Below are 22628 nucleotides of genomic sequence, written 5' to 3' on the forward strand. Positions count from 1 at the left end.
ATAACATTCGGTGTCGCCTGATAGTGGAAGACTCAAACACCAATCACTTGTACTGCGGGCTCTTTCTCAACACATTAAGGCGTCATAAATACATCAAAATAAAAGTGTCGGACTCGGAGAATTTACAGCTCGTGGGCAGATAATAGGAGGAGACTCCAATTGGGCGTCTTAAATTCGGGTGTAAACTTGGTCAGATCGCCGGTGGTAGATACAATTTGCAGTAGACAAAGTTTCCACCGATCGAAAGTTCTTTCGCGGAGCCAGAGATAAACGCCAGATAAGCATTGGGATCAAGATTATGCGGCTGGTGGTGGTGTACTGGGTTATCAGTGGGGCTGTGTTTATGGCCTGTGCTATTGGATACTCTATAAAGCAGTAATTTATGAAGTTCCATCAGCGCTACTTGACTTTTGCTTTCATCTTTTCACTGAGTGAGTTGCTAATGTCTCTCTACCTCGTTTGCATTAACCCATGTTTTGCCCAAAGGCAAAAGGAAATGCCTTAAAAAATGTGTGTATTAGGAGAAAGTATTAATTCGATTAAAATTTGTGTACAAAAGTATACAAAAGCATTATATTTGTTATATTACAAATATAATTAGATTTACTCCTAATGATGTTTCAATTATTTATGGAAAAGACATATTTTATTATTGATTAAGCAAATTTTCATGGTGCTTTAAATTTAATCGACATTCTACTAAGGAAATATGGGTTAAGCACACATGGAAATCGCTCTACAAAAAGAGAGAATCTATGTTTGTATTTCCTGATGATATCATCTATCAGAGCGCACGTCTCACTACGGTTTTATGGTGCACTTGTGCGTTCTATACATTTTTTTGGATTGCGTTGCTTCATCGCAGAAGAACGAAAAATATCATCGAGAGTGGGCAAGAGGGTTAAGGGGCCGGGGATACGGCGCATGCATCGCACCTGATATTTTTATGGATTTACAACACCCGAATTATTCTTCCAATTTCGACAATTTATTACCGAATACACACTTTTGACATTTATTTGCTCGTTTCAATTCCCTACGATTCGATTCGGTTTCGGACTCAGCCGAGTTCGATGGTTTACTGTCCGAAAGCAAAAGTGTTTTCTTGTCGCCTCGATTGCACACAAGCCAACCTTGTTGTCTAGATAGAAACGGGCAATGATAGCCCTGGGCAGACCCTGCGTATACGTTATATGGCGGAAGACAAGGGGTTTCAAGTAAGGCGTAGTTAAGTACTAAATTTGAAATAGCGGGTTATTGTCTTTAAATATATGTATTTATTCGCCAATGATTTGCAAAATAAAATTTTCATTGTCTTCATTAACTTAACGAAATCAAATTCCCAAAATGGCATTGGGTGTATTCCATAAATATTATAAATATTCCAACACCTCCTCTTATTTGCTATTCCCTTTATAGAGGGGTTTTTCCGATTACCCAGTTTATCTGAACGACCTAGTCACATTGTCTTTTGTTTACGACATAACGTCAAGGCTTCTGTTGCAGATAAATAGAACTGGACTGTGCCAAGAGATCGTTTATTTTGATGTCGAATTATACGGAAACAAAGTGGAGTATGGATGGGAATCGGACCCCCTATTTTACCGCGTATGTGGGTATGGTATATGAGCGGGCTTGGTTTTATCGGCGTAACTGTCAGTATCTTGTCACTGGTCTATTGTTTATGAGCGTGGACCTTCTCCCACAACTTTGTTTATGTTTTGGAATGGAATACCCGTCTGTGGTCACTGAAGATAGTTCCGATATGCGGGAGTACGTGATATTGTAGTATATAAATATGGGTTATTTTGTAAAAAGGGGGGATCATTAGTACATTATCTTCTCAAAAAAAGTACAGACGTATGGAAATTTACTGATATTTAAACCCCACTTTGACTTCATGAGGAGGAGCTGTGATTAATCCTACAAACCTTAAAGGTAAAATAAATAAATTATCTTTATACATTTTTTAATATATATATTAGCTGATACTCCGAAAACATATATTACTGATAAATTTAAATGAAAATGTGGACAAGATTATTCACTTTATATTTCATAAAATTGGTATAATATTTTCTTAGGACTATGATTTGTTACTTACTTTATTGTTTGTAGTACATTCCGTCAAAGTTCAATTAGGCTTAGATCATATTTATGCCATTGTTGTTAAATAATAATCAAGTTTATAAAGGCTTTGATAGACAGTTATAAAGATAGTGCCTATCGCTTCGATTTCCTTTCATTCATTCATATATCCGAAGTGGTTAAGTACTAACTATGACTATTCGCCCCCTTCCACTCCCATTTTTCTCGCAGTGCCGGGTCTATTTCGCTTTTTTCCTATTCCATAAATAATTTTCAAGTTATAGAATAGATAGTAAATTAGCTCCAGATATCAGTCGGGGGTGCATAGTACACATTTTCATCACACAGACTAGCTACTCGAGCGAGTATAATACTTTTCAAGCAAGTGTTCGGTTCGTTTTGTTAGATTCACGATCGCAAACGATCCTCCGGCACGAAGCTTATGAAGTGCTTATATCAGAAAGGTTCTGCTGCTTTTTGGAGGTCTCTTCTGAGACCCACTTGTCGTTATTCCTCTATTTTTAACGGGTTGTTACCAGCCACTCTCTTTCCCCGTTTCTCTCTGGAATTCTCCGATGTGTTTGCTAAGCGCCAACATTTGAGAAAGGCAATCAATTGTCGAGCGGCCAGCTTCGGACTTAGTTTGTGATAATTTAAGGCTGGTCCGCGGTGTGCGAGATTGCGAAGCGTCGGCAAAATGGAAAATGACAGCCCTCGAGTTCGTCTAAAAAATGAAAAGAAACTGCAGAATCCCAAATAAATAAACCTAGATAAAGTGCGTGTCAATTGGTGATATTCTCACGCTAATTAAAAAGTGTAGTGCAAAAATTTTAATTGAAAAACCCCGGCGAAAAATCCAAGAAAATCCCGAAGAAAACCCCTTAGAAAAGGGTTACATGTGAGTGACATTTTCCAATTAATTGTGCATCTTTTGAGGTCACCAAGCAGTGTGTCTGATCTATGTGGAAAACCACCCTGCAATTGAAGATCCTGGCAGATGTGATATTTGTGGAAAGTGTGCCAAGACAGGAAGCAGAAGGTATCTGCTCCTTCTGCTGCCATTTCCGCTGCACATTGCAAATTGCACTTGGGTAATGGTGAACTCGATTTGAGGGCGCGTGCTGCGAGGATGGGTTTGAATCTCATTCGGAATCCGAGTTTGCAGCTTTGGCTCGTATTAAGTTACGATCTCTGGGTTCACGCCTCCTCCTCCTCCTCCTCCTTCTTCTCTTCTTTGGCCCGATCCTCAACGGCACTCGTAACGGTTTGACCTTGCCATAATTATAGTCCTGACCCCGGTCGTCTGTCTCGCGGATTTTGACTTGAGAACTTGCCCTGCTTCACTTTTTCTTTGGGGTCCTTTTTCGAGAGAGAAGAGCGACTTCCGCTCCGCCTCGAAGGTAGAACAATGGAACAGCAGTCCTCGCAATAGCAATCAGAATCGGAATCGAAATCGGCAACGGAACGGGAATCGCTATAGCAATCGCAATGAGTCCTGGCCTGTCAATGGGACACACACACAATTGAAGTCGCCAGGTTTACAAGATCAGCAGAGGTTGATATACAAATTCAAACAGTTGAGGGTAAAATAATAGGATGACATTTTCTGCAGGATGTTTTTAAGGTTTCAAAGTTTTTTAGTGCAAGAAGCATAATTAGAAATGAATATTAAATATATGTTAAAAAATATTTAATTTCTTTTAAAGGCTGTACATTTTAAATGAATTTCACTTCTTTTAAATATACTTTGGTAAATTATTAAGTCATGATTTATTATTTGCTTAACATAAACAATAAAACAATTTTTTAGAAGGCGGTTAATAAATTTTATAATTTCTTAGTTGCATTTGTAAGCTTTTAAAACTTGTAATACAGATACCTTTGAAACAGAAGAAAAGTCTTAAGAAAATTGTATTTCCATTTTGTTGTATTTTAAACACATATTTTTAAATGAGGTCAACTCCTTTTATAAAGCCTTGGTCTTGATTTTTTCTAACGAACATTTTGGAATAGCATAATCTTCGGAATCGCCGCAAAATACTTCACTTGGCAATTGAACTATTAATCTGTCCGCATTTGTTTAAGTACCACATGCATGTCAGGAGCGCTCATAGGTTGTGTTATGCCAAAAGAAGGGCATTCCTACACACTCGGTCCGCCACTCGAGACCCGAACATAGGCAGCGATATGTGGACTGAGACGACTTTTGATTCCTTCAAGAACTTTATTTCCCTGCACTCCGCAGCTTGTAAAAGCCATTCACAAAAGCCGGGGCAAGTCCTTTGTCCCGGCGCAGACAGTCAGAGTCAAAGATCAGCCATCCAGCTGAGTTAATTACAGCCGACAGAACTTCCACAGAGACAAACCGGAGTCACTGACTCTGAATGGAACTCACATGGAGTCCTTTTTGCTAGAAAGGAAGTATCCCAGCCTCAGGACATTCAGCCGATCTCAAAAGCATTTTTCAATTCATTTTTGGCGCGTTTAAATTTAAATTTCAGCTGGGTTTTAAGGGGTTATAGATAGCCAAAAATAGAAGAGAACTTAATCTGATATATTTAACAACGTTTTTTAATAAACAATTTCGTTTCGAATAATTTTTTTGCTATTCCAATTCTCAGAGCCAAGATAGCCGCATAATTTGTTATTTACGATTTACATCTGCCATGCTCTTATAAATATTCTTTGCTCTTCCTTTTATTAATATGCACTATCTATTAAAGAAGGCATAATCCATAAATATACTTTTTCTCTTCCACCACAATGAATTGCAATCCTTTAATTGAAATTTTATCACCTTTTACTGACTGTCAGTGGATTGTCTGATCTGAACTGATTATTCATGGTTCAGGGCTCCGCCCCTCTAAATTATTGACTTTTCCGAGGCGTGTTGGCTAATGAATTATGGGCTATCATATGCGGAACAAGCCGCAGACAAAGCAAAGCAAACGAAACCAGAGCGAAATGCAAATAAAGAGACATCCTTTTTTCTATCTTTCGGGTCTTCGTGTTTGTTGAATTATGTGACAACGACGGGGAAGGGGTGACTCGTTGCCGATTATGTTGTTTTAATTTAACGCTATTAGCAGTGGAGTCAGAGTCTGAAAGTCAGACCATTTCAACCCTTAAGCGCCTTTTTTGGTCGATGACATTCTACCAATATTTCACCCGTATGTTGTGAGGGTCTAATTGAGTGCTTCTGTTTGACAAACGCAAACAGATACTGATACATGAACACGCAAAGATTCAGATAGTATATTTTGTACTTTATAGGCGCCCTTTCTGGCACCTATTCGCTGCGAAATTCAGATCCCCAGTTGTTTCCCTCAAGTGCTCATGCAAATACATATCAAGTGAAGGAATTTACGACGCAATCACAATCGGGTGACACATGGGAGATTTTGGGAACATAAATATCTCAGCGATCTTTTTTGTTTATCTTGCACAGGAAACACGAGGGAACCATAAAAGGAAGTTGAAAAAATGCCGTTTTGGCAATGTTATCTGTATTTGTACATTATCTATAAAGTTATTTAAAATTATATAGAAGTATAACTCATACTATTTTTGCAAAAAGAATTATAAGATAAAATAAATGTCTTTTTCACAATAAATTATTAAAAAGTACTCAAAAAAATAAAAAATGTGCTTTAATTCGTTTATTATATATGTCGCGTGTCATGATTTTGACGCGTGCTGGCGGTTGAAGAAAAAGATAAATTCTGGCTTTGATAAAAGAAATAATTATTTTTTAAAACTTTTACACTGACTACAAAAACCAAATAGTGATAATTTACAGTTTAAATTGATTGAACATAAAAATAAAAATAATTTATTTTTCAAATTATTCGTTTTGCTTTTATAACCTTGCCGGTATTCATTTCCGACCCTGAATTTATTCTTGATTAGCATCACCAAACGAGTCGATCTAGCTGTTCGTCGACCTATCCGTCCTTCTGTCCGTTTTGAATGAATCTAATAAGTCGAAAAAATAAGCCGGGAAATAAAATTCTAGCTTTTAGCAATTACAGTTTTATAAAAATCGGACGACTATATCATATAGCTGCCACAGAAATGATCAACAATTTTATCGGGAAATCCACCTAGCTTCATTGTATTTATCCGTCAATTTTATTTTATAAAACTATTATTGTTTTGGTATATATAAAAGCTGAATCGATATTAAGGAATCTATATATTTTTTTCAGCGCTTTCCCAAAGTAAAGAGACATATTATTTTGTTAAAGATGGTGATAGTAATTATTATAGTAGTTATTTGAGAGTGGGAGAATAAAATTGATTACATATTACCTCGTATATGGTAATGACAAGAAAAAGCCCTTCAGGAATATCAAAAGCCCCATTAAATAGTTTTTATTAGCTAGTCTTCTAAGTTCCCTTTAAAAGCTCTACTTAATAGCCAGTCATTTAATTCCCCTCATCAACATAATTTGCCCCCGCCCTCTTAATCTAAGCCAAAGTCCAACAAAATTCCCTTTACCCCCCGAAACACGAAAAAGTTTAACGACAGATACAAAATTAAGTTGCAAACAAAAGGCCAAAAAGCCCATGTACTTGTCACCCCCATCTCCCCGAAAAAAATCCAGGATTGTTGTTATTTTGAACGGAGAAAAAGAGCAACCAGAAGGAAAGCGAGGGGGAAAACTGTGGGGAAAGGCGAGGAAATCAGCCCGGCACACTTTGCCTTTTCAGCCGCAGGCTAAAAGTCGTCGTCGCTTTCAATTATAGCCGTGAGTTTTCTCTGTCCGGCCAACACACACACAAACACGTACACAGTTGGCAGGAAGCCATAAACACACACAGATACAGAAAAGGCAGTCTACACCCACACACAGCCATTAGCTTAATGTGTGCTTATTGCGCACGCTTTGGAACAGACGCAGGTTGATTTAGGGGGAAAATTCAGTGGCGGGTGTAGGTAAAACCAAACGAAACCCACAATCTGCAAGCCAGAACCCAAATACGAGCCTCCCCGCCCACGAAAACCAAATCGAAATGGATGCTAAGGATATGGGAACCGCAAGCCAGGCAACTTGCCACTTTGTCTGCCACAGGGGGGGTGGAAAATAAAGGTGAGGGTGTGGAAAATCTTAGAGTGAGGGAGCGGTTGGGGGGCTGTGGGTGGTGTCTGGGCCAACCGCAAATAAACAAACACAAGAGCGAAACAGAGACAGAGACACTACCAGCAGCCAGAAAAAGAGAGCAGCACACAGCACACTGCATCTGTATCTGTGTCTGGTTCTGTATCTGCAGCTGCATCTGTATCTGTTTCAGCTTCTGCATCCATATCTCCATTTCGGTATATATAGATAGATATATAAAACACAGTCTATATATAGACGAGTGCATAATGAATGCGAAGATGTGCCCGCCCTATTATCCTGACTCCTCCCTCAACTCAAGCTGGCTGTCTGTGTATCTCAAAGATACATAGCCGCATTCTGATAGGAAAAATCGAGGGGTAAATAAGGCCATCGCTGTCTCTCTCCCTCGCTCTCACTCACACTGTCTCTATCTCTGTCTCGCTGGCCATCTCCCTCTGTTATCCTTTCTGTGGCCACTGGCACTAAGGATTCGAATCAGAATCACCAAGTTTCAGATAATAATAATGACTGCGAACTGACACAGATTTCAAGGGGCGAGAAAGAGAGGTGGTCTCGCCGCGAAAGAGAGGCACAATAATCCCAGAATCCCGGAGAGAGAGTGAGCGCAGGATGGAGATACATATAAACGCACTGATGCAGATACAGAGAGGCTGCCGAGAGAACGCTGTGCGGTTATTTTGCTCTCCGGTTTCATCCCCCAGACTTTTTGGGTTTGGGAAGATAGCCAGGACATCGGGGCGATCTTTTGGGAGATGAGTATGGTTTGCTGTTTTTTTTTTGTTGTTGTTTTTTTCGGGATGGGAGAGAGAAGCGGAAACAACCACCGTGGCGAATGGGCAGCCAACCAGCCGCCCGAAAAATTCCCATTCAGAATCACAGAATCCGGCAATCCGAGAATCCTCATCGCCTCCAGACAATTCAGTTCGTTGCTGAGCGTGCTGGCAATCGGAATCGGAAAATCACACTCGCTGCTGCATTCTCACATTCTCATTTTCATTCTCAGTCGCCGTCGACGTCGACGTCGCTGCCACACAATTTTGTTCTTCATATTTTTTTGCGCTATCGCCGCTTCTTTTGCTGGCAGGCAGCAGTCTTGCGAAGACAACCGGCAGATAGAGACGACTGAACCCATCAGACAGCCGTTTAAATCGCAAGAATCGGACTATACCATAAGCCACATCGAGCATACGCAGTGTTAGCCCACGGGCCACGGAAAATGTCGCGTCGCGTGTTATGAAAATATATATGTATTTACAAGCGATCTGTTTATTGTGATATCGTAACAAGTAACGTTCTAAAGCGGAATCATGCTGTTCGATCGTTTTGTCATATCAGGTTGGTTCCACGCCGTGTATATAAACAAAATCGGTATCTCGCGCTGTGACTTACGGGGAATAGCAGTTCCTTGAACTGAATCAGTTTCACTGAATTTAGTTTACAATGGGACTAACTTAAACGGAAGCCAAGTGAATCAGTTTGAGCCCATCTATTCACTAGTTAATCAATTGTGTTTTAACACTAAAACATCAGTGAGAAGAAATGTGAACAATGAGTTAAACCATCAAGTGTTTTTAATTGAAAGAAAGCTGAGATCCACCTGGTTATTTACCTTGGATTGGATAGGATTTTATATGTCCGATGAATGCCTTTCATATCTATCATATTCTTTAATAACCCCAAAGCTTCCCCTTTCCAAAACTGTCGACAGCGTGTCACATAAATAATTTAATTTAATTAGTTTATGTGTGTGGGTCCTACTCATTTAAATTCTAACGAACAATATATTTTTGTAAAAGTCAAGTTTTGGTTTTGATATAGATAACAAAATTGTTAGGCGAAGGTTTTCGAAACAGTTTATGAATTTAAATATTCATCGGAAATTGGTTTCTTCTAAAACTTTTTTAGATTTTACTTCCGAACTTAAAGCTTATTTGTATAAAAATTATATTATAAATAAAAAGGTACTTAAATTAAAAACTTAATTTTTCGAATATATCAAAAACCCTATAATAAAAGATAAGTTTAAAACAGCAAGTAATAATACATTTTACAAAACCCACGTGCATTCCAAATTAGCGAAAACAGTTCTCTTAAGAACCCTGTCTCTCAGGCCAACCAAAAACATTTTTTAATCTAGCTTCCCTCATAAACTTTTCGCAAACCTTTAATGGCCAAGCTAAAACCCGAGTAATCCCTAAGTAAACCCATTAAAATCGATTCTACTTATCAACCCCCCACCCACACAAAGCCAATCAACCATTTATGGGCACTTTTATCAGCAGGCCAGTCCCAAATGTGATTACCTAAAAAACAAATTAGCCGAAGGTCCCTCAAACTAACAAGAAAAACACTTGCGCTTGAGTAAAAGCGAAAACTAAAGAAAAACTAGAGTGATTAACAATCGGGTTGTCAAATAGAACCGAGGGCGGTCTTTGAAGTGGCCTACTTCAAAAAGATTTCGCTAAATGGTGTGAAGCCGTCGGCGTTCGAGATCGAAGTCTAAGGATGCTGGGCAAACAGAGTGTGCCGCTGGATGTGCGAAATGCAGCAGGTTGTTCGGGTCGAGAACTCTAAACTCTAAACGCAATATTTGTTTGACCATTGCGGCCCATTGTTTGCGCCTGTTTTGCGGTCTATTTATATGGCCGATACTTATCTGGCTCGGGGGTAATGTTACTGTTACTGTTACCATACGTACCGCTGCTATTCGTTATCTTTGGAAGCGCTGTCATATTTTGTCTAACAGCTCAAATTACGATTTAGTTTCAAGTGTTCGAACAAGGCGGATGGACAAGACAAGAAACCAAACAGCAAACAACAACTAGTAGTTGGGCAAATATCAATAATCGTCGGGTAATTTGTGCGTGTATACTTATGTTCCGAGCCCACCGATTATCTATATCTGACAGAAGAGGGTGTTTTTTCCATTTGACAACTAGGGAATGCACTGCTCTAAATAGACATGACTATACCATGATTATCTTTAAAAAATAATGGTATTTTTTATATACTATAATTTGACAGTGAACCTTTTTTGTATTTTCTTAATATCCTTGCACATCTTTTAATCTTAAACAATATCTTTTTGAGTTAGCAATTATTTGTTATCTAAGAAATGGTTTTGTTTTTATTTGCTAATTTTTCAAAAGTGCTTCCTATTATTGGTAAATAAATTATATTCTAATATCGTTGTTATTAAATGTCTAAAGAATTTGGCTTTCTTCTATAACACAGTCATATTAAAAGTTTTTCTGTGAGCTAACTTGACATTTAGTTAGTATTAATGTCAAGATAACTTCCTTTTAATTGCCTTTCAAATTACTTTATCCTTGAGTTAACTGTCAATGAATTGTCTTTTTAACTGGCCTAGTCTCGTCTGTCTATCTAATCAATCGGCAGACGCCAGTCCAGTCACATCAATTGAAAGTGAATACAAATCGAAGCTATTTATGTGTGGAATTATTGTGTCAACAAAATAGTTTAAATATTTTACCGACGATATTTATCCAGATTTGTTTTGCTCAGCCAGCTGGGGTTTTGGAAAAAAACAGAGACGAGGTAAATGATATGCCCTGTCTACTGGAAGGGTAGAGACCACAGACACTTGTCTTGCCGCGAAGATAGTAGCCACATAGAGTGGGTGAGTGATAGGCGGTCCAAGCTGTCGGCGCATTGCAAAATCACTCGGAGATACCTTTAAATGGAACCGGGCTACGATTGTCATCTCGCTTGAAGAGTCGCCTTTATCTATTTTATTTTGGGAGTGACTTGACAGCTAACAACTGATTAGGATTAGTGCATTGAGTGCTTGACAGCGGTCGGAAAAGTCATTTCTAATCGGTGTCTATTTCGATTTCGATTCGTTCTTTAACAGGCTCCAGCGGCGAAGACTTCGATCCAAGTGCGAGTGTTGCGCGCCACCATCATCACCACCATCACCTGGATCTGAGTGCCAGGAGTCAGGGCTTCAATCCGCAGCCTGAGCAGATTGAGGACTTATTCGCCACCCGCCATCGCTTGCCGCCGCAGGATCCCGTGGACGGATCTCCGACGAGGCGGATTCAGGATCCGGAGCTCCTCCATCACCCCAATCATCTCCAGCAGCAACAGCAAAAGCAGCAGCAGCCACCGCCTCCCACGTTGCCACTGTCCGTGGAATCCCAATCCCCCGCCGCCGACGGCATGGAGTCCTTCTTCAAGGACCGCGCCCAGGCGGAGCACATCCTGCACGAGTGGGTGAGGAGACGCGATTCCGTCTGTGATCTGGACATCCGTGATAGCGGCGGCGTCTTTGCGAAGACGCCGCTCCAGAGGGGCACCCGCTACGGACCCTTCCCCATGAAGCTTAGCCACCAGCCCGACGATCAGCAGCTGGCATGGAAGGTGAGTCTACTTTCTCGAATATAATAGTTACTATATTTAAGAATTGAAAGGAAAGTATTTTCTCGTCTTTATAATAAGGTAAAAGTAGGTTGAAGGCCAGAATTTGTAGGACATTTTGAAGTTAAACATACTTTTATAAATATAAGGCAAGATAAACCTTCAGAGGTTTGGTCTTAGTTACAATTTATATACTTTTTATATAGTTTAAAAATCAAATGTAATGTTACACCTTGTTAACCGTTTATATTAGTATTGAAAGTGGAACAGTTTCGTATAGTATTATTAAATAATTAAATATTAGTATTGCTTTTATTCAGGATTATGAGATATAACTTAAATTCGCATATAACTCTCCAATTTCCACCCAAAAATGTGGCTAGTTTCTACCCCAAAAGAGTCGTTAGTTTCTACCACAAATATTTTCCCAAACAATCAGGGCTCAAATCCGTCGCCTGATAACCCAATACCATATCCTTATATATCACGAATTTATCACCAAAACGGACCTTAAGCCTTTCACATGTGTGCGCATTTTTGCAATCTCAAATTACTGTTTTTTTTCGCTGGTCGGGAAATTTAATCCCATCAGATCCGTACCAATTTTTATGTGCGAAAATTGCAACCGAATTGAGTCATCCCAATATTTTTGGGTGGTTTTCGCAGGGAAAATCAAACGATTGGAAAGAGATTTGATTAGAGCTCTACCTCGAGGGTATCAATTGTCAGTCAAATGGGCCTAATCCCTGGCCAGAGCTAATTTACCTCCGCCGGAGTGGAAAACCAGGAAAGCGACCAGGACGAAAATCCACAAAGTGCACCCCAAATGAGGCTTAAGTCGAGGCCGGCTGATGATTCCAATTAGGGAACGGGAACGGGATCGGGACGGGATCGCAGGCTACTGCCGATGAACCCTTCGATCGGTTGTCAGTCAGTCAGTCAGTCAACTGACACTTTTCCTCCCTCCATCCTCTTGCTTCCTTCGGGGACACAGACAATCCAATCAAATTATCGCGCCTCGTCCTGTTGACAATTTGCACAAGGAGGGATCTCCTTCGTTTACCTACACAACTCAGGTATTGCTACAAAAATATTGTTTCTGCCACTCGAGCGAAAATTGCAAAAATAACATAGCTCGGATCCCTTCGGCTACCTCCTTTGAATCTGTGCCTTTATTCCTGGATGATCCTCAAATCAAGCGCACTTTTATCGCTCACATTTCCGTTTTGACAGATACATTGGCCGTATCTGTCCCTATCTGCCACCGTTTCCCCGACTGATCCTCCTGGAGGATCTGATCTGGCAATTCGAAGCCAGTTCTGCCAACCGAACAAACGAACCCAACACTTTGAGATTATCTCTGGCGCGTAAATATTTTCCCTGCCCATTGACTGTTTCATGTTTTGCTGCTGCTGCGAGCTGTGGCCTCCTTTTTAATAAAGTTATGAATAGGCAAGGACATGTGTGATTTCTGTCCGGGGATTATCGACGGACAAAACGGGCAACTGGAACTGTTTGCCAAACAGTCACGGCAATTTTTAGCCATGGATCTGGGCATATTCCAATGATCTTATCATTTTTTAGTGGCTGCATCGGATTGCAGTTTCCTTTGGCGTCTTGAATGACCAAGATCCTATAGGATAACCTGAAAGATCTTGGGATTTATTGCCAATCTTGGGATTTATTGCCAAGATGTAAATATGAGAACATGTGGGAACTTGAAATAAATTTTCAAAGAATGAAACAGCATTTTTACAATTTTTTGATTTTTATAAAAAGTAAATCATTGTTTAATCAATCGACATTTAAATCAACCATTCTTAGACGTCCCACTTATGTTCTTCAAAAGGGAACAAAGTGTAAAAACAGTTGCTAATATGTTCTTTGATTACTTATTGCCAAAGTCAGTAAGTGCTTAGATAAGACTTATCAAGCTAATAAGTTCAGACAATTAATTTGACAAGCATAAACTTTTTATAATATATATAACATTTTTTGCTTGTGATAGATTTTGTTAGAGTATATTCTAATACATCATTTCATTTAGTAAAATTAATTAGGAAATAAATATATTAAACTAAAAAATTGTTACTTATATTCCGTTGATTAAAACATACATATGTGTTTTCATGTATTCCATGCTGTTTTAACCATATCTCCTCCTCCTTCTAATTATTGCAATTGCAAATTCTCCGTGTTTTTCAAAAAATCTAAGCCCTTCCAATTATACCTCTTTGCAACTATAACTTCCTCCCCGTTTTGGGAAACCACTTGAGGAAACCAAACCAACCTCTCCCTCATCCTGAAAACGCAAAGTTTATTTCATTTATACGCGCGTATAATTTTGTATTTATTTTATTTATGCTCTGCATATGCCGCGGGGCAGAAGAAGCCACTTGAGGCGTTGTTAACTTAATTTTTGGAGCGTGCACATATGGTATACCGTCACTCTCTCTCTCTCTTTCTCTTTCCCTCCAGACTCTCCCACTCACACACTCGCACACCACTCAATCGCAAACTGTAAAATGCCGTTTTTCCAAATGAATTCATAGACAAGAGCCTGACGGCGGCGACTTGAACGTTGCGCATACGCAAAGTCATTCAGTCAACCGCAGCGGTTGAGTTTTTGATTTTTTTTTTTGGTTTTTCGATTTTAATTTGTGGTTGATTTTTTTTTGCCACTGCCTCATACTTTCGGCGTCGCAAAGTCTAAGGCTGTTTTCCCCATTTCCAGCCGCAACTACAAACAAAAAAATAAAACGGCAGCCGCCGTTAACGATTTTTGTAAATTATGCGTATTTCAGCTTGGCGCCGCTGCTTTTATTTTGTATACAAAAACTGTCGGCGGTTTTTGTTTAGTTTTGTTTTATTTTTTTCTTGTATTCGCACTATGGCTGCAGTTTCCCCTTACTGCCAGTGACCTTGATGTGGTGGGCAGACTTGTGGGCGGCGTCTTGCTGAGTTTTGCTTGTTACTAAAGTGCTTAAAAAACCCTATTAATTAGCTCAGTAATAATTGGGTGTTATCATAAATATTTACTATTCTGCAGATAAAATGGTATAAATAAAATCATGGAACAAAAGAAAACTTCACCATTTATGCTACATATTTAAATATCTAAGTTTAACACAATAAATTATTATTATAATAATTACTTATCCTAATTAATGCCATAAAATATGAACATTTTGTAATATTATCATTTTAAAACGTGTGTATATATAAATGATTTTATTTTTTAATTTAATATTATATTTCCCAAATAGTTTTTATATTTTAATGTATTTAATAATCAATTTTACCCATATATTTAAGTATCTACCTCGGCAAATGTCAATTATACATGCTGTATGACAGTTTTGAGGGTTGTTGCAATGGCTTAGCAAAGACAACGTGTAGAAATAGTACAGTTAGCCTGGGTGAACCAACAGATGGCGACGGCAGTTGTCTTTAGAAACCCAATACAATTTTCAATTACTTTTAAAATTGAGTTGAAAAAAATTAAAAAAATATATATTTTAAATTAGTTACCCTTATGTTTTTTTGCAGGCATATAATGAATATTTTAATGGATGGCTGGAGCCCACATCCGATGTGTCCACGTGGTTGAAAAAGATCCGAACTGTTCAGGACGAGGGCATTGGCGAGGCTAATTTAGAAAGTTACATTAATGGCGGTTATGTGAGTACAAACCCCTTGACCCAATACCCCTAGGCACGTGCCTACATTTTTTTTTTTTACAATTTTTAACAATTATTTTCCCTTTTTTATTAATAGCTGTGGTACGAAACGAATCGTTATGTGAATGCTGGCAGTGAAATGGTCGTCGACGGGCGGCCCAAGAGTCCTGTTCATCTGAACGAGAATTTCATGAACGGCGGAGGAGTCCTGGCAGCCGCAGCCGCCGCAGCAGCCGCTGCCGCCGCAGTGGCCGCCGCCTCGACCTCGGGACCGAAAAGCGGGGGCGGGGGCAGCTCCCTGCCCAGCGATGATCGCAGCGATCGTGATAATAGTGAGTACTCTATTTAATTTTTTTTGCCAAATAACTAGTATAGTAAATTTCCTTTTGAATGTCAACAAGCCCAAAAAAAACAGTATTATTATATCTTAACAACTTTGATAAGTTGAAATAATACAAAGCATAGAATAAAGTAATTAAGATATCATTCCCCGTCCCAATGCATGGCTACCAGGAGGACCCCTGACACAAAATTGTTCAATTCCATCTTGATTTGACATCGAAAATGAATATAATGTGTGAGTTGTGTCCATGCTGGTGTGGCTAATAAGTGCAGCTGTGGTGCCAGGCAATTAACGCACAACGCAACCACTGTGGGTCAGGTCAGAATCGGGGATACAGAATCCAAAATCCAGAATCCGGTGGCAATGCCCGTGACAGAGTTCCTGGCACGAGCGACGTGATACAATCTCGGGAACAGGAAAAAAAAGGAACAGGAACAGCTTATGAGGGCTCACAGAATAGGACATCCCTCCTGTGATGTCAGAGAAGCACCCTTTTGCCTCCCCTAAATGCGATCAATTTGTGCGCTGCGCATGCGCCCATGCAATATTCCGGCAACCGCACATGTTTTCATTTGTTATTAAAATGTTTGATAATTTCATTAGAGATCCATCAGCAAACAAAGGGCCCGAGATTGTGTCAGCGATATATATGGTGTATACGACGTATATGTTGCTGACAGTCAAAATGGCACACGCTCAATTTAAGCCTAATCCTGCATCCCTCGAGTCCCTTGAAAATGGGAAGCCGGGGCGTGTTTGATTATAAACATGTGGGATTTATGGACAGCTCATTTGGCGTTTCACACTCTTTTTTCTGATTATCACAAATTGAAATCTCCACGGAAATGTTTTCACTGACGAGCCGGCTTAAAATTTGAATATGTAATGAACATAATGGTTAATTCCATATGCTTATCTGCCGGATCATAGTTGCCTTACAATGGTCTCGCATTTATTTTTAAATTTTTCAATTAAAGCCAAGCTGTCAAAGTTTTCGCACAAGTCTTTTTTCCAAGCTTAGTATTCAACCCGCTTTCCCATACAAAAAAAAGGACACCTGTGACTTGACTTTTTAACATATCGCTTATAACGTATTTTCGAGCAACTTTTCTCGCAATTCACGCTCTGCTAAGCAGGAAAATTTCCTCTAGTCTCTGGTCGGGCAGAAGACAAGGCCCAGATGTCCTGGGCCCAAGGATATGCCAGCGAATGCCACCAGTGCAGCACGGGGGTGGCAACGCGATCAAGGTTTTCGGAAGGAAAAAGGTGGCAAGGAGCGATCGAAAGTGTGGTTGAAACGGTAGCGAAAGATCGCTGGATTTTCAGGAGAGGGAGTTCCAAGTTTTGACCGTTACTTTTGTCGAGGAATATTTAATGAGTGCTTGGGCTGGGAATTTTACATGTTCGAGAATTTTCAGTAAGGAAAATGCAAATGTCAAGGGGTGCCATTAATAGCATGGGAAAGTTTTTTAAAAGTTATGCAAATGGATTCGAAATTGTTTACTTGCTTGATTTTTAACAAATTAAAAGACATAACAAAATAAAATAATCCTAAAAATATTTGTGCAAATTAAATATTAATTTTCATTCTGCTTTCGCTCCTTAAAATAATATTAATTCCTAATCAAGCCATTTAAATTTAAGCCGATTTAAAACATTTGCTATGATCCAAACTATTTAACAATTGTATAGCCATTCCTTAAATCACTCTAAACAGAACCAACCCACAAAGTTGTCAACTCAAAGCGAACTCCCTTCACCTTGACTCCATCCCTCCCCCAAAAAAAACAAGACCGAAACCATTCCCCAAAAATAAACGAAACCAAGACACTTTTGAGATGGCTTTCGGCTTAAATCGCGGCAACTCTTCAATCGACCAATCAAACAATGGAACAAACTATACACGAAGCACATTTAGATACATTCGTATCGCCAACTGGCGACTGGCAGAGCACATGCCACATAGAATAGACCAAGCCCATAAACGAGATCCTAACTAACTCTCAGATACGAAAAACACACAGACGTGCGCGGATTGACACTTTGTCGCCGGCAAAGCTGATGGATGATTAATGAGCTGAAAATAAAAAAGCGAATGGGAAAAAATAAAATAAAATAGAAGGCTCGTGTCGCGTCTTCGGCTAAATGATCATCGGGTGTCAATTTGGGCATCATTAGGAGTGCCACCTAACCCTTTTTATTTCTGCTGCTGCCAAATCGATTAGCAGGCGGATCTAACTTTGATTTTTTTCTGTATTCTGTTTGAGCAAGTTGTAAGGTGTAAATAATTCAATCAATCATTTGTCAACAGTTTCGGCTTCCGTTTAGCGAGATACAGCCTCCGATTCAGGGTCAGCCGGTGTCTTTTGGCAGCCAGCAGCAGATTCCGTGATATGTAATTGGCATGTCAAAGAGTTTTGGCCCGCCCCCTTCGGCCTCCCCTCTGTATAATCCACATCCTGAAGCCTTACAATGGATCTATTGAATTGTCAGTTCTGCATGGGGCGAGTGTATCAATCTGTCAGATGAAAGGGGAATCCAGCTGCTGGAATAGAATTGCAGAGAGAGATCTGGTGAAAGGCGTGAAAGGATTGTGCAGGATTTGGGGGAGATGCTGACAAGAGGGCTGGGCAATGGCTAAATGATAAGAAATCAATGGGTATTCAGACAGCAAGTTTTTAAAGTTGCCAATAAATCACTGAGTATTTGATTAATTGCCTAAAAAAATAAGAATTATTGGGAGAGTAATAGAAGTTGATACTTTTTTTTCTGACATTCTAGATATACCTGTATGTTGTATTGTTTATACGGCTAAACAGTGCCTTAAATTTAAATTTGTTGTGTAGAATGCTTATAATATAAAAGGGCATTTTTCGTTATTTAAACGTTTTAATGGTATTATTTTTTTAAAAACATTGTTTTTAAACATTGTATTTTTCTTTATCTTTTAAATTGCTCCTTAGACCAGCTGCTTATTTCTTCTAAAAACTTAGTTCCCAGGATTCCTCCCTACTTAGAGGAACCCACCCAAACATACGTTTTCCCAAGCATTCTCAGGCTCAAGGAACCTACACCAATAGCCCTCCCATTCGGCTAGTACACCATATGTCAACCCACTCCCACTTCGGCTCCTATGTGCCATCTTCACCCCCTAGAAACAGATCCTACCCTCCTACTATCCCACGCTTGCCCACCCAAAAAATGAAAAACAAAAAAAACTCAAGCCAAAGTTCAAGTGCAGCCCACAAGGAGAAACTCTTGACGTGGGAATCTTCGCTGCCCTTTGCGGCCATATTGCACACGCTGAAAATTAACTTTTGACCCAAACAGCAATTACCACTGTGCGCAGTACATTTGGGTAGGGGGGTGGTGGTGGTGGTGCTTAGGAACCACCCCTCGAGCGGAGGGGGTGGGCTGCCTTGAGAGGCAACACCTGTTTAGAGGCCAAAAGCAGCGAAACCTGGTAAGGTGCCATATCTATATGACTTTTCAAACGAAATCAGTCCAACGGAACCGCACGGAGAAGGGGGTACAGGGTACTCAGGGTGGCAGAGGTTGACGGGTTGAGGGGTTGACTGCTGACCCTTCGGATGTGCTTGCATGCATAATCTCTGGTCATCGCCATCATCCCTTAGCTGTTCTCTGTGGGCCTGTGCTTATGCTGGTGTCACCTGGTGGTTGTCCACTGCCCACCACCCCTGCTAACTAGTCCTAGCACAACACCCCCACCCCACCCTCTACCTCAGACACCCCCTAGAGCACCTCAGCTTTTCTCCTCAACCTCTCTGCTCATATTCAACACTCATATCCCCTAGGAATTGTTTAAAGGTGCAGAGAGAAATATAGTTATTACTGTTTAGTTTTTACTATTCAAACAGAGTTCAATATTCAAAGGTCCTTGATAAATACCTTTTTTTAACCACTCAAAATGTACGTTTCATATTGTCTTATTTTTAAATAGTATTCTTAATTTAATGTTGAACATTAAATTTGTTTTAAAATAAGTAATATTTGAGTGATGTAAAAAAGACCTTTTAAAATATTCAACTTTTTATTAAATTTAAATATTAATTTAAATGTGTCCAAGTGTCTATTATTGTGGACCTAAAACAGCTCATCTAATATAAGAAAAAATCCATCCAAAAATGTAAGAAAAAGCAGAGTTATTTTTCTCACTGCATCCGCGCACTTGGCACTCGTCGGGAGTTGGCCAAGCTAAGAGAGGGGTGAGGTTTTGGCTCTAGAGGCGGTGGGGTGGGTAGGGGTGTCTTGCCTTTACCTTACTTTCATTTGGGACAATTATCTATTCAACGTCAAGCTATGCGAGTGCCATATATGAGTGCACACGATTTCGTCTCCGCTACCAATTTTGTGTTAAGTGTTTGCGTGTTTACCCCTGTGTGAGTGTGTGTGCAATAGTGTGTGTTGGTCATATGTCAGTGCGTCCTGGCCAGAAAAAAAGGACCTGCCGCAGATTGTTAGCGGGCAAACAAAACATTAGCTCGTCGGCATTATGCTCCGCGAACGACACACTTGTTCATCAAACGCGAAGCCGAACGGTTGTGTGCCAAGTGACCAGTCCAAGTGATAACTTAAGGATCAAAAGAATACATAGTGAAATTCTAAGTTGACGATTGCCTTCTTTTTGTGAGTGATTGTGAAGTGCTCTAAAGTTTAAGAGCTTACGTTTTCATTAAGATCACCTTTAAAATTGAAATTCTTTTTCGGTGATTTGAATACCCAATTTCCTTAAAAATTTATTTGCACTGACATAGTTTTTATAGGTTTTCATTAGTTTGCTAATAGAATGCGTTATAATAAAACAGATATTTAAAAAATGTTCCATACTAATTTTAATTTAATAAATTATTAAAAATTGAATAAGGCAAATCTTTAAAATATCTAATACTCTAACCTGTCTATCAGTGCTTAATATATATTTCTTTTAAATTAAACAAATGATCATAGGTCAATAATTTTAGCAATTCTGTCTGATTTTAATCTAATCAATTCTTCTCTGTCTTTTCCAGGTTCTTTGTACAGTGGTGACGAATTCTCCAAAGATAAGAAAGGAGATATAGATTACGCAGACGACCAAACCAAATTCGATATTCGCTGCGAGGTCTGCGATAAAGTCTATCCGGATTTAGAACTGTGAGTACTACTGGCCAATTTGACTGCCATTAATCAGACCCCCGGGGAGAACGCCTCCAGTGCTCCAACTCCTGTTTTTCGCGTAGGAGAATGTCTGCATCTGAAATTGCTTTGGCATTTAAGCAGCATCGGCAATAATCTAAATCAAATTGCTTCAGCCAAAAGAAAAAACAAGCCCCCAATTAGCTTCCAACTTACCCAAAAGAATTATGGGTGCGCAGCGAATAAAATCAGTGTAGAAGTTGAGAGAGAAATCCGAACGATATACAAAGTATTCGCAAATGTTGCTAAATGCCTCGGATCTATGTGGATATGCGGTCTAAAGCCGAGCTCCGGCGGAGATCTTAATTAAAAGTTGATGGCGATAATAGTGCGGCCAATAAAAGTGCCATTAAAACATCCAAGAGGCGCTCGACCGAAAGTGAGAGTAAGCTCCGAGCTTTGAAATGAATTGAATTGAAATCGTCTTGGTCTTGGTCTTGATTTGACTGGCTTTTGGTTCGCTTTGGCCAACTGAAGTTTACTATACTTTGGTTTGGTGTTGGCCCGCTCCATGATTGGGTTTTTATGGCACCAAATGTGCAATCTGTAGGTGTTAACTGAGCCTTAATGCCTCCTGCATCGATTCGACATTTGGTTTTTGGGTTTTAGTTTTTTTTTTTAATTTGTTTTGATTTTACGATTTGGACTTTCGGTAGTCATGGGTTAGAGTTGTTATTAAAAAAATAGGGAATCTCTGTTTCTATTCACAAAATGTTATCAAAATCAGAAACAACTGAAGAAAATACATATTAATGTTTATCTAGAAGTATCTCGACTCCATATGTCAGCTTTCCCTTAAATACATCGTTACTGATCATCTATCTGGCCATTTAGTTTTCCCTCTTGAAAAATAAACATGACCATCATCCTCCCACTCAAGCGGTTAATGCAAAAGTTTTGTCCCAATATTTACAAATGTTTTGCGTTGTAATGAATAAATGACCCACAAGCAGCCACAAAAGCAAAAGCAACAATTGGAGGCAACACGCAAATGACATTTCTATATCCCCCATATATACACACACATCGGCTATAATCATAGATACCCATATATTTAAGTTGAAGTGCTAAAAGCGAGCTTTGATTTGATGTTTGGACCGAGATGTGGAGCGGTTGTATATGTCTATATAGTACAGTATGTTTACCGTTACTAGAGTGGGTGGGTGGTGGGTCCCCAACCTCCCCTGGGGTTCACTTATCAGTGCCGGTGATTTATTGAATTTTACATGAGGAGCTCTCGATGGAAGGGAAGCTATGTGAGCAATGTCTGCGTGTCCGGGCTGTCTCTCTATTTTTCCTTTTTTTTTGCCATTTATCTGATGTTGAACATGCATGGACTGTAAGCCAAACAAACGCCCACACTTCAGGTGAAGGGAGTGAAAGGGGGAGAACTGGGGGGGCTTGGAACTATCAACTCTTCCATGACGATGACAAAACAAAGAAAAATGAAAACGTTGCCGCCTCTTGTCGACATCGCTTTGCTATATATTTTTTTTTTGCCTGATTTTACTCCACCCACATACAAGACGATAAGCATCGCACCACCACGCACCACTTTTGGCCACAATTCTACTTCTCCTCCATCAAGGACGCCTTTGCCCATTGGCCGCAGCTGTTTTTCTTTTTTTTTTTTGGGGAAAGAGAGATCGCTTATCAAGTGGCCGCGCATATTAAATATTGAACATCATTTGACTAATTGACGCCCGTCCAGAAAAGAGGGAGGGATTTTCCGCAGGGGGCGTTATCCCAGGTGGTCGGCAAACAAAGGCGTGTGAACTGGCGCACATGACTTTGATTGAACCGCGGCGATTTGGC

At 39.7% G+C, this 22628-nt stretch overlaps 1 protein-coding gene across 2 annotated transcripts in view; it reads left to right on the forward strand.

The window, feature by feature from the left end:
• LOC108050525 (transcription factor hamlet) overlaps positions 1-22628 on the forward strand; it is a 32776-nt gene that overhangs the window by 2362 nt on the left and 7786 nt on the right. The window contains exons 1-5 of one of the 2 annotated variants that reach the window (XM_017132241.2): positions 8295-8549; positions 11089-11597; positions 15144-15275; positions 15372-15606; positions 20648-20771. In XM_017132241.2, coding sequence (XP_016987730.2) covers positions 8522-8549; positions 11089-11597; positions 15144-15275; positions 15372-15606; positions 20648-20771 — 1028 coding nt within the window. In that variant the 5' untranslated portion in view covers positions 8295-8521. Of the gene's footprint in view, positions 1-8294; positions 8550-11088; positions 11598-15143; positions 15276-15371; positions 15607-20647; positions 20772-22628 lie in introns of those variants that run through there. The other variant, XM_017132240.2, reaches the window with a different exon arrangement.

The sequence above is a fragment of the Drosophila rhopaloa genome, unplaced genomic scaffold (genome assembly GCF_018152115.1).
Source record: "Drosophila rhopaloa isolate 14029-0021.01 unplaced genomic scaffold, ASM1815211v1 contig_2, whole genome shotgun sequence".
Lineage (NCBI taxonomy): Eukaryota > Metazoa > Arthropoda > Insecta > Diptera > Drosophilidae > Drosophila > Drosophila rhopaloa.